This window comes from Pipistrellus kuhlii, unplaced genomic scaffold, assembly GCF_014108245.1.
Source record: "Pipistrellus kuhlii isolate mPipKuh1 unplaced genomic scaffold, mPipKuh1.p scaffold_m20_p_10, whole genome shotgun sequence".
Taxonomy (NCBI): Eukaryota; Metazoa; Chordata; class Mammalia; order Chiroptera; family Vespertilionidae; genus Pipistrellus; species Pipistrellus kuhlii.
In genome coordinates, this window is record NW_023425405.1 from 36,765,701 (window position 1) to 36,779,070 (window position 13,370).

A 13,370-nucleotide genomic window follows, 5' to 3' on the forward strand; every position below is an offset into this window, starting at 1 on the left:
AAGACCGCTCTGAGCAAGAGCCAATGAGCACCCAGAGCTCAGATTCTTGGAAATAGTTTCTGGCCAGGAATGCGTGACATTGAGACAGCCTTGCACTTGTAAACAAGGACGAGTCTGGGCCGGCCTCCAGCCCACGCGATCCGGGACACTGTCCCAAGCGGCTGATCCCGAGCCTACTTACCTCCAGATGCCCACGTAGCCTCCCCCCTGCCCCTCACAGCCTGGGCACCTGTGCCAGGCCACTCCTCGGGGGGGACTTTGCAGAGGGGGGCCGGTAAGGAGGAGGGGGAGGGCAGGGAGCGGACCCAAAGTTCTTTTTCTAAGCCGATTGGCCAAGTCCCGGGACTTGCAGTCTCTGAGTCCCGGTGACTCCTCCCCTTTGGGGTTGGGGGAGCGTCCCGGGGAAATAAATAAAACCGCCCAGAGAAGCTGGGGGTGGCAAGACGAGCTCTACAGTCTCAAGCCACTGCTTCTCTGATCCACTCCTCTGCTCCGGAACACCCCAATCCGATCAGATCTGATCCTCAGCCCACACCTGGTGCGCCCCAGCCGGCAGGCTCCCCTGCGCTCCTCGCCCAACGCGCCTGGCAGCTCTGAGGTCCCGGCTCTGCCCCTCGCAGCCTTCGCCCTCCAGCCAGTGCAGCCACTCCGGACCCGGCCAGACCAGCCCCTCAGACCCGGCCAGACCAGCCCCCCAGACCCGGCCAGACCCGTGCCATCAGGATGAAGGCGGTCCGCTTCGTGGTGCGCGGTGCCGGCACACTGAGCCGCGCCAGCCTGGTCCCCCGCGAGGTCGAGCATTTCTCCCGGTACAGCCCGTCCCCGCTGTCCATGAAGCAGCTGCTGGACTTCGGTGAGCGGGGACGCGGGGCTGGGGATGGGTGGGCGGGAGCTGGGGGGCTGCCTGAACTTTAAGTCCGGGTGCTGGGAGGACTGGTCTCACTACTTAAAAACAACTTGGGGCTCCTTTTCCTGCTGCCCCCGAGCCCCTCTTGCCTGTGCACCTTGCCTTTCCTACCCCTGGCTTCCTTCTGACAGGTTGTACCTGCCTACAGGTAGAGGCCACTTGCAGCTTCAGGGGATGCCTAATGCTTTGAGCTCATCTTTCCTCTTCTATCCGTCCAAAGCTTCTGTCGAAATACTTTTTGCTTTCAGTCAACATTTAACAATGAACGAGGAACTTTCATAGTACTTCTTGGAGAAGGTTCCTAAAAGTATAAAATAGCCTCAAATTAATTGAGATTTTTTTAATCCCTTAGTCACCCTCCACAGGGTACACATCTCTGCGTTCCGAACAAACTTTTTATCAAATTAAAGTTTGTCATGTATTTACATTACTGCTGAAAATATTGACCGACTTTCTGCGATAACCCTACAAGGAAAATGCCAAGGATTTAAATGTGATGTTGTTTATTATTAGTCTGGAAACATCAGGACGTCCCACCCCCTTATCTCCCGCCCCAATTTCATATCTAGAACTCTGAACATTGTGATGTTGACTGAACCCTGCTATCTTTTATGACTATTAAGAACTGAAGGGTAGTTAGACTTCCTGGAAGTGAATTCTCTTCCAACACTAAACAACAATTCTCATATTGATAACTTTAAAACTAGAAAAAGACTCAGAAGGCACTTTTGAATTATTTATAAACAGTAAATGAAATGAAGGTGAAATATAATTTTATAATATATGTGTGTATTTAATATTGTATAGTTAATGCTATTCATATATACCATTTAGTCATACTCGTTTCCAAATACTAAATAAGTGTTATTTATTATAGGTTCGGAAAATGCATGTGAAAGAACTTCTTTTGCATTTTTGAGACAAGAATTACCTGTGAGGCTTGCCAATATCCTGAAGGAAATTGATATCCTCCCTGATCGATTAGTGAATACCTCTTCAGTGCAGTTAGTTAAAAGCTGGTAAGTAGTGAACCATTCTGAAACAGTCTCTAGTTTTAAAATACCGTATTTTCCGGCGTATAAGATGACCCCCCAATTTTTACAGTTAAAACAGGTTTAGGCCTATATTCGCTGTATAAGACTACCCCCCACTTCCGAGGCAACACCAGTTCTTTTTTTTAATAGACTGCCTCTGTGACTCTGGCCAATCTGAGCAAGATTTTTACTAGAACACAGTGTACATGTTCTGTACCTGAAGCTATGTTTTAACTGTAAAATTAGGGGGCTGTCTTATACGTCGGAAAATATGGTAGATATCTAAGTATGAATTCTTATAATATATTAACATCATAGTTGGAAACAGGTGATCTGAATAGTAATACTTTTTAAATATGTAAAGAATTGTTTATTAATTTAGATTAAGTTATCATAAGGGCAGTTATAAAGTGATAAAAGCAGAAACAGACATTTTTATCCTGAAAAAGATTATTTTGCAATATAATTTTTACCTCCAGGAGAAATATGAAAACAAATTGACAATTACAACTTGTTTTGTATTTTAAATAATAAAAACAGTTTGATACTGTGAAAGAAATCCTATCCTAGTAGATATAAATGACTACTATTCAGCGAGGCCCTATTCTTTTTTACTTACAAACCAATTAACAGAGCATGCTCTGAGTTCAAATCCTGCTTCTGCCTTTTCCTCATTGTGGAATGCTTGGCAAATGTCTTAAAATCTCTATGCCTCAATTCTCCTATTTTTATTGAGGAGAATAAAGCATATGCCTCAGAGGGATATTTATGTGTAATTAAATGAGGTAATCCATTAAAAAGCACTTAGAAAAATAGCACACAGCCAGCACTCAGAGTGTATTATCATCTCATTTTATAAATAAGGATGTTGAGGCTCAGAGAGGGTAGATAACCCAAAGGAGCAGATTTTCAGAGAACAGAGCCAGAATATGCACTGAGGCAGATATGCATCAGAGCCTCACTAATCGCAAAATACACAGCTTTTTGTTCATTGATTCAAGGAAACTATGTATTTCCCTACCTGGTTTTGCTCAGTGGATAGAGTGTTGACTTGCAGACCAAAGGTTCCCAGGTTCAATTCCAGTCAAGGGTACATGCTCAGGTTGCAGGCTTGATCAGGTTGTAGGGGGCATGCAGGAGGCAGCCCATCAATGATTCTCTCTCATCATTGATGTTTCCAACTCTTGCTCCCTTCCTCTCTGAAATCAATAAAAAATGTATTTTAAAAAATATGTATTATATGTCCATTAATCACAATCTGAAACACATATTCAATCCATAGTAAGTTGTGCTCCCACCCCTCTTTTCTTCAAATATATTGTTTTCCAAATGTCCTGGAGTTTTTAATTTTAAACATAATACTATCTCTTTTCAAATCCTTTGAAAAAGCTACTATATTTTTAGCCACTTGCATCTGACTATTCAATTTAAAATCTTAAAGCACACCTGTCACTTTACAGGTACATCCAGAGCCTGATGGATTTGGTGGAATTCCATGAGAAGAGCCCAGAAGACCAGAAAGCATTAGCGGAGTAAGTCCTCTGCCTTAGAATAAGTGTCTAAAACTTTGACTATTTCCAGACATACTCCTCTAATAAGTGATATGTGCACTTATAATTTAAAAAATATAAGTGGCAGAACCTTCCTTGAACTTTCACTAAATATGTGTTTTGCCTTAGATTTGTAGATGCTCTCATCAAAGTTCGAAATAGACACCATAATGTAGTTCCTACAATGGCACAAGGAATCATAGAATATAAAGATGGCTATGCCTTTGACCCAGTCACCAATCAAAATCTTCAGTATTTCTTGGATCGATTTTACATGAACCGCATTTCTACCCGGATGCTAATGAACCAACACAGTAAGTTCATCACAATCATGATACAAGAGATGAGGGTAGACTATAAGCCATACTCTAACTTGATATTTTAGTATTTGGTGGGTCTCATTCTTTTTCAGTGGTGTTCTAACCATGATTGTCCTGGTTTTTATACAATTTTTTTTGTATTTATTTTTCAACAGTTCTTTTATTCAGTGACTCGGAGTCAGGAAACCCAACCCACATTGGAAGCATTGATCCAAACTGTGATGTAGTAGCAGTGATTGAAGGTAATTTCTAGATTTCTTCATTTCCTTTATTGCAAATATACACTCAGTAATTGACATATGGTTGAGGTGACTTTTATGAATGAATTTATATTCAGAGTTTACCCTTTATATTCTTATAAGTACTGTCATGGAGGTCATTTGCTTTTGCAGGTCAGGGGTTTAAACACTCATTTACAGTACTATAAAACGATCCAAATAGCAGTGGTTAATGTATATGTAGCATTTGATCTCTGACATGTGCATATTCCTATAGTTATAGCAATACCTTAAACAATGTCATAATTCTTTCTTTAATAAAATATTAACACTGCACTCTAATAGATATTTTAGGTTAAGGGTAGTGTACACAGTGAAGATCACTTGACAGTTGTACTTGGCAGAAATTCATTTCAACATTGTGAAAAAAAACCTTCTATTCCAGATGCCTATGAGAGTGCAAAGATGCTTTGTGACCAGTATTATTTAACATCTCCTGAATTAAAACTCACACAAGTGAACGGTAAGCTATAAATAAAATATACTTTAATCTATGGAAAATTCAGGGTTCTCCCAGTATGAGTAATACTGCAAATACAGAGCAATATTTGTGTTCCATTTTCCCCTTCCGAACATGCCTAGATATTGTACACTTCTTTTTTTGAAGCTAAGGTTCTCTTTAAGTCAACTGAAAAGTTCCCATTGAGCACATTTAGTTGCTACTAATAATTCATAAAGAAGAATAGCTTGAACCAACAGTTTGGAATGTTGAGTGAGATAGGAGACTAGATCTGGGAGGCAGCACTTGGTAGTGGAGGTACATCCCTCCTAATTCCAATAAGGTTATCCATAAGGTCTGGAGACCGAAATAATTGAAATTGCATTGTAAGAAACAGGCCAGGAACAGAAGGACAAATACTGCATGATCCTACTTACATGAAATATTTAAAATATCTCAAACCCAGAGAAGCAGAGAGTGGAATGATGGTTGCTAGAGGCTGAGGGGAGGAAGAAATAGGGAGTCACTATTTAATGGGTATAACATTTCAGTTATGCAAGATGAATAACTTCTAGAAATCTGCTGTACAACGCCTTGCTTATAGTTAACAATACTATACTGTATACCTAAATACTGAAGAAGGTAGCTCTCATGTTAAATGTTCCTAGCAAAAGATTTTTCAATTGCACTTTAAGTATATACCAGTTTGGGAAGCAGAGCACACCTTATTTAGCAGCTTCAACGGCAGGGAGTACCTGAACAGGTAATAGTCTTCCCACATTGACTGAAACGATTGCAGGAGGAATGCAAGGCATCATTTTTATCCTATTCCATAGTTGCTTCTCAAAACATCACAGTAACATTCTCATTTCAATTCAAAATAGACATCTTTTCCAAGTAATAATTACAACATTTGTTGGTGGTGAGAGTGAAAATCAAGTTGCTCCAATTCTGGGTAGCCTAACTCATGGGTTGGGATTATGCAAATGTAATTGATTGCTAAACTAAAAATTAAAGTGCAAATAAAGGTTGAAAAATGTCTCTAAGCATTAACAGCATTGTTGCATAACTTGTAGATAAATTGCTTGAACTGTTTGATTAAAAATAAAGAGGGCATTGAGTCAGACCTTGTGTTTTCGAATTCAAACTTTGCCAAGGCCTGGCAAACCAAAGAATAATTCCTCTATTTTTCTTTTCAAACAGTAGGATGAGGTTTTTGTTTCTCTGTTTTCTTTAGTCTCTTGGTGAAATTTGAGCATAGTGAGTCTATAACATTTAATGTTTGGGTGATAAAAATTGAGAATAATCAGAAGTGTTATTTTCCCCTGCATCATTGAGTAACTTTCCAAGTGTTATTTCAATTTCAAAATATGAAAATTATAGCTGGCATACAATTTGATGTTATACTATAAACAAATTAATTTTTTTTCTTCCTTACAATGCAAATAACTTTAATTCTGAAATTGTCCAGTACAAAATTTTTGAAAATAGAAACAAATAAGCCATATAATCTAATTTATAGCACCCCTGCTGAACACTTCATCTGCTTTATACATTTGTAGAGAAATGCAAAACTTAGTTTTAGAGCTCTAGTTAGCAACAGTAGTAGCATATTGAAAGGAAGCCAGTTGTGTTTTCGGTTTAAGAAGGAAGGTTCTAGGGTAGGATTTTGGAGTGAGGAAGATGGGAGGGAGTATTCCAATCCTGTTTTAAGTCTGGAATATTAGTTAAATAGATATGAACGTTTATTTTAATGAAGTATTTGTTTACCAATTCCAATGGGTTTAATTATCTTCTAGGAAAATCTCCAGGCCAACCAATTCACATTGTGTACGTTCCTTCTCACCTGCACCATATGCTTTTTGAGCTGTTCAAGGTATGACTTCACAATGAATGCAATTTTGTTTTGTTTTTTAAATTTCCTGTTTTCTTTTTGATGCCCTTTATCCTTTCTGACTAAACAGGAGCATCACTATCTTCTCCCAAGCAAACTTCTGTGCTCCTCATAGGAGGCTACAGTCAATGCTTGAAAGGGTACACAGAGTTCCTTGTGGTATCAGCATGTATTTGAGAATGTACAATATGATTCATGGTCTCAAGGGCTGCCTAGTCCCATTATTTGTTCAGGTGCCCAACAAAGCACTATTCATCAGTGCATTCATTAAGAAAGTTCACGGGGTGAACGTGTTCTTCATGGAATGAGGCCTTGTTCCTCCCACTCCCCCAGGCTGGTCCATTTCCAAATCCTCAGGTTCAGGTTCAGAATTACTGTACGTGGCAGGATCTCAATCTGAGTCAGAGGACAGTCCTTGTCCATTCCTTCAGTGATCTACTTTAACATGCATATGAGTCACCTGGTGGTTTTGTTAAAATGCCGATACTCATTCAGGGGATCTGGGCCGGGGCCTGAGATTCTGAATTTCAGCTAACACATGTTGCTGCAGGTCCACAGTCCGAGTTTCATGGCAAGATGGGAGGGCAGTGCTTCTCAGCCTTCCCTGTGCTTTAGAATCACATGGAGGGCTTGTGAAAACACATCCTCTATCTGCCCCAGATAGAGATTTTGATTCTCTACGTAAGTCTGAGAATCTGCATTTCTACCCAGCTTTCAGAATTTGCAAATGTTAATGATCTGGGGTAGCCAGGTGCGGGAATCAAATCCTGTCCTGGGTTCTAAGACCAAATACAGCTTGGTACTTAGACCAAAAGATAGGTAACGCTTTGCCATGCTTCCAAGAGTTCTCTGGACTGCGGAGGAGGAAGCCCGAAAAACGTGAAATTTGCTTCTAATTCTGATATCACTCTTCCCAAAACATTCTATTTCCTAACTTATGTTTAGTACAATGAGGCAATGATTACACTACAAACATCTGGCCTATTTTATTTCACATTAGCTAATGATTAGAACGTCATATTAAATGGAAACCAGAAAGCAGATAATTTTCTAGAAAGTTAGAGAGGAAAATGGGTGAAATAAACCCAAACTATATCTGAATGAGAATCATCCAGTTGTCTGAAAACTTGAGATTCTTCTCTGTTAAAGGACAAAAGATACTTTTTTGTTTGATTGATTTACTTTTAAATTGAATGATCCAATTCAGATTTATTTTGCCATCATTGGTGAAAGTTAAGATGATAATCACATGTAAATGGACATTTAATTTAGAATTATTTACTATCCTTTTAAATAGTAACAGTCTTTTCCCAGCAAATTTTATAAAAGCCAACAAGTTGATTCAGTGATTCACTGTTCCTTTGTGATGTAATAATTTTTGGTATTTGGATGTAAAATGTAATGGAAAGACAGAAAAGAGAGAACCAGGAAGTGGGTTATAAAAATCAATTTTACATTTAAATTAAGTTTAAAAATAAGCACTTGACAAGTAGCAGAACTATTTTCCCATCAGACATTGCTCCCAGGAACTATATTACATGGTCAATGCGTATTTTTTATTTTACACCCTACATGGCACACTCATAAATAGCTATTTACAGAGCTATTATAACTACCGTGTTTCCCCAAAAATAAGACATCCTCCTAAAATAAGACCTAGCACATGGAAAGATAAGACATCCTGAAAATAAGACCTAGCGCAACTTTGGGAGAAAAAATTAATATAAGACACAGTCTTATTTTCGGGGAAACAGGGTACTAACTTAAAAGAAACGGGAACTTTGAATTACCCTCTGTGCTGCTTTTATTTTAAACATTAAAAAAAAGGGTATTTATTGTCCCTCATTCTGCCATTCAATTCCTTATGCTTTTGTTTTTTGGGTTTTTTTTAGAATGCGATGAGGGCAACAGTGGAACACCAAGAAAACTTGCCTTCCCTCACACCAGTTGAGGTGATTGTTGTCTTAGGAAAAGAAGACCTTACAATTAAGGTAACCATCCTCTATTTATCTTCTGAGTATCTCTTGAGAGAATTTAAAAAGTCACCAAAAAATGAAGCTCTCTGCTTTGAGCAATAGATCAAAGCCATATACCAGGTGACTTTCCAATGAAGGAAGGACATGGTTATAGAGACGAATGCACATTGTTTGGAACGTGTGGCTCTGATGGCTTGTTTTTGTTTGTTTGTTTAAGATTTCAGACCGAGGAGGCGGTGTTCCCCTCAGAATCACTGACCGCCTCTTTAGTTATACCTACTCCACTGCCCCGACGCCCGTGATGGATAACTCCCGGAATGCTCCCTTGGTAAGAACAATTATATGGCAAAGTTTATCCCAGCCACCTAATCCTAAAGGGAGAGCCAAGTTTACAGGGAAGTGTTTAGGCAAGTTCATCAGTTTATATTTGGCATGGGAGATAAGAGGAAGAAGGATAAAGCAAGCTAAACGTGGTGAAACAATGCCAGGGGGCTCTGATTGGAAGCAGGAGATACTTATCTAGATTCTGGGACGTGAGTGCCGAGCTCGGTAGTAACACCTTCCCACATTTTGTATTTCAATGATCATGCCTGCCTCTTTACCAATAACCGATCTTCCCTCTCCAGGCCGGTTTTGGTTATGGCTTGCCGATTTCTCGTCTCTATGCCAAGTACTTTCAAGGGGACCTGAATCTCTACTCTTTATCAGGATATGGAACAGATGCTATCATCTACTTAAAGGTACACTTTAAATTCAATAGGAAAAAAAAAGAAAATGTTTTTAAAGAATGGCTTCGGGGACAGCCCTGACTCTGTAATCCACAGTGGAAATCCCAAACAGAGTTCATGACAATATTGACCAGAAGCGATTGTAGTTTCTGTTCGCTATGTGTAAATATGTTATTTCATATTTAATATGGTGACTTGCCGAGAAGGAGGTAGAGCTAGGCTACGCGCCTCGAGTGAAGCAAAATTATTGCCCAAGAGGCCGGGCTTGTGTGACATTTTTAAGGCAACTCCTTTGGCAGCTGTGAGAAGAGCTGTGCTTTTGTGTTCCCTCATTCTGTGAGAGAAAAAAAAGGTGTGAATAATATTCCAGCCTCAAAATGAACTGATATTGAGTTATTCAGGACCTTAAGCTGACATTAGAAATTCAGGGAAAGACAGCTGACTGCTCACAAGTTGTCAGAAAGATAGCTGGCATTTTCTGTTTAAAATTTAAAACTTGGTAAATGTTTTCCTATTGCTGATAAAGCCTCAATTTATTTGTTAAGGTCACTGTCCTATTCTTTTTCTCATTTGCCAACTATTTCAACTGAAAATATATTTTCAGATATTAGTAACAAAACATTAAGCTTCTAGGCTCCCGCTCTGTGCCAGGGAATTAGTTGCCAAGCGATCTTTGACCATCTGAAATAACTAATGCATTCCTTTAAAAAAAACAAAAACTCACAAAATCACATATTATCTCCAGAATTGTTTTTTTTCTAAAATAGTTTATTGATTTTTTTTTTTTTTAAGAGAAGGGAAAGAGAGAAACATTGACATAAGAGCAAACCATTGATTGGCTGTCTCCTGCACACCCCCGATCAGGGATTGACCTGTAACTCAGCCATGTGCCCTGACCGGGAATTGAACCATGACCTCTAGGTGCACTGGATGATGCCCAGCCAACTGAGTCACACTGCCTAGGGCACATTCATTTCTTAAATAAGCCAAAGTCTTCATAGTGTTGGGAAATATTAAGAGCTCATAGGTTTATGGTGTCAGATTAGAATGCTTTGTCACAGATGAAATGGTTTTCCTGGGACAGGATAGCTTTGCTATTCAACTCTATCATATTGGTAATATCCAAACAAAGGCTATGTGGGAATATTGAACACAATTTCTATTCCCTAACTTCAATTGTACACATTCTATTTCATCTCCTATAGTGTAAAGATATTATTTCCTTTTAATTCTCTGTTATACAGTACCTGACATACTATGGGCTCTGGTATGCTCTTATTGCTAAATTAATTAAAGGAATATACTTGAATGGTTGACAACTTACCTCTGACTTTATTTTGAATAATCAAGTACAATTGAGGCCTTGTATAGTTCCTTTGGTTTGACTTGTTTCTTCATTCCCTTTCCAGGCTCTGTCTTCTGAGTCTGTAGAGAAACTCCCGGTCTTTAACAAATCAGCCTTTAAGCATTATCAGATGAACCCTGAGGCTGACGACTGGTGCATCCCAAGCAAGGAACCAAAGAACCTGGCGAAGGAGAAAGTGGCTGTGTGAAGAGGGACGCTGGGGCATTCTAAGGGATCAAAGTGGGTCTGTGCCAGTGCTGCTTTCTGAATGTTTGCATGTGGACTCCTCCCCCTCAAACAACAGCAACAAAAACTCCTTGACCAGGACACGGAGGGGAAGAGGAACAAAGCTCATTCCTGTGACCCAGGAGAGCACAGGGCAGGACGACAGGAGTTAACACACGTGGCCAGCTCTTTATTCTTCAAATGGAGAATAATGCTTGGGTTTATATCAAAACCCAAATAAGATAAAAGCCTCAACTTGTCATCGCTTCATCAACAGGAATGGGAAAAGAAGTGCAGTGAAGATATAGGCTGTCAGTTTCAATAGACTGATGTTTTAGAGTTTAGACCTCTGGTTAATGTCATAAGATCTTAGTATTTATTGATCATCAAGTGTCAATTATAATAGCATTTTCCTGCCATTCAAAGGAGGGGGGCTTGGTTTATACCCTATGACTAGAAATGTATGTAAATGTACATTTTATATATAATGACATGCTCTAGGGAGGAAAAACTGGTGACTAAAATAACATCCACTTTGACGAATAAGTCAAACACGTTTTATTAAAAGCTGCAGCTAAGGCCTTGAGCCTCTGTAAAAACGCAGAAGATAGCCTTTTCTGGTAAATACAGGGCCTTTATTATGCTGCTTCCCCTGTTCACACCTCACAAAGTAAGTGAGCTTATGGCCAGGTACCTCCTCTTGGGCGAATTTTAAAATATGCACTGAATTCAGAATGTTGGCGGTTGGAGGGGGAGAAGAGTTGCTAAAGTGAGAGCAAAACTCTCTCTTGTTGGTAAATAACACAGTAGGTTGGAAAACTGACGTTAGGGAAGGAAATCATGCATCAGAACCTAATTCAGAGAGAAGGCCTGTGCTCTACCCTGCAGTGGTGGCAATCCAAAGACATCCATTTTCTAGGTTCAAAAAGATGTGGTTTTGTATGTATTCAATTATACTCTACACTCCAGAATATACACGTGTGTAAAAAATTCCTAAGTATCAAATAATCTAATAACATTACATTAATACTTCTTGGAATGTTTTTAACAAGGAGCCTGGGAAGAAGAAGTTTTCATGCCAGAATATTTTCGTTTCGAATTAATGGCATTGAGAGCTAATGAATGACCGCTGCAATGCGTATAGTATAATACTTTGGGGGAGTTCAGGTATAATATGCAGGTTGACAGGGCACTCCTTAGAGAAGGAGTGAAAAATAAAAAAGGAAGGAAGGAAGGAAGGAAGGAAGGAAGGAAGGAAGGAAGGAAGGAAGGAAGGAAGGAAGGAAGGAAGGAGAAAAGGAAAGGCATTTTGCTATATCCCCCACAAATTACTTCAAGAAATGGTTCATATTGGCAAAAGAGATGAATTGGTGTCTTTCAAAACAGTATGACTTTTTAAAAATGGCTCTCAATTTTGCAAGATACTAGTTTTTAATGAGATAATAAACTCATGTTTTTCAAATTGAAGTTTAAACTGGGATATAGAAAAAACTAGACTTTTGTGCATTGGAAAATAATCAGTACTATCTATGAGTTAAACTTAACATTTAATTTTGTCATGGCCTAGTGCTGTGGTGCTTCTGATAGAAGCCATAGAAGCATCAAACCATTTGTTTCAAATTTCAAATTTCATCATCAGAAGTCCTAGGTAGGGATTTTCCTTGATGATGGGATTCCGGTTCATACATTTGTTACTTACACAAAACTACTTGCAATAAATTATTTGAATATACACTTTTTACTGAAATTTAAAAATTTTTGCATGTAAATACTTATGTTTACCAAAGATTTAAAGCAGTTGATTAATTAACCCAAACACCATGAACTATTATTAAAACACTAGAGAAAAAGAAATGTTGGTATCTCGATGACATCAACTGTGTAAATGGAGATCTATAAAATAGAAATAGACTACATTGGTATTTGTAAAATTTACAGATGAGCTTTAGAATTCTACTGAATAGATGCTGATGCTCAGACCCACTTAAATTATTAATGTATAAATTGTATTTTTGCCTTTAAGTTATGTACAGAGAAATGTGATAATTTTTATAATAAATATTTTTATTATAAGAGTAGACCTCTTTTCAAGTTCTTTTCTCAAATTAATGGCAACGTTCTAAGAAGAATTTGAAGCAACGGTTTTTCCTTACTTTACATTCAATGCTAATTTATCTACATATTGAGTATAGCCTTTAAAAAGTATTGAAAGCAATTTAAAAATCCTAATTTTTAAATAAAATATAAGTACTTTATAACAGTCCAGAAATTTCTAATTGTTCTTTGCTTTCTTGTGTATGCCCCAATAACACTTAGTACAATGTATATTTATATACATGGATTTATTCAATAATCATTTTTGTGATGCACATATTCTCTATATATTTTTGGTAAACTTACTTTAAAGCTGCCCTTCATAACTGTATTTACATAACAAATACAGTAGGGCACTAAAATAATCACTTAGATAATCTAGGTTCCCAATAACTTCTGGATTAAATATCTGAATAATACATATTCTCCTACTATACTTTCAGGTATTGCACTTACACTTAAGTGTGTACCAACAGTGCAAATGTAAGGTAGCAATAGGATACAAATTACTAAATTAAGTGGTGGCACGTTTTATCTTTGCTATTTTCACACTGTCACTAATTTAATCCTACTCTATTTT

The 13,370-nt window shown here is 38.3% G+C and overlaps 1 protein-coding gene across 1 annotated transcript; it reads left to right on the plus strand.

The window, feature by feature from the left end:
- The first annotated feature begins 672 nt into the window (after positions 1–672).
- On the plus strand, positions 673–12,774 carry PDK4 (pyruvate dehydrogenase kinase 4). Its single transcript, XM_036429379.2, has 11 exons — positions 673–853; positions 1,785–1,926; positions 3,402–3,473; positions 3,621–3,805; positions 3,967–4,053; positions 4,475–4,552; positions 6,328–6,404; positions 8,315–8,413; positions 8,616–8,726; positions 9,025–9,138; positions 10,536–12,774. The coding sequence occupies exons 1-11, from the start codon at positions 724–726 to the stop codon at positions 10,677–10,679; spliced, it is 1,239 nt and encodes a 412-aa protein (XP_036285272.1). The 5' UTR covers positions 673–723; the 3' UTR covers positions 10,680–12,774.
- The last annotated feature ends 596 nt before the right edge of the window (positions 12,775–13,370 follow it).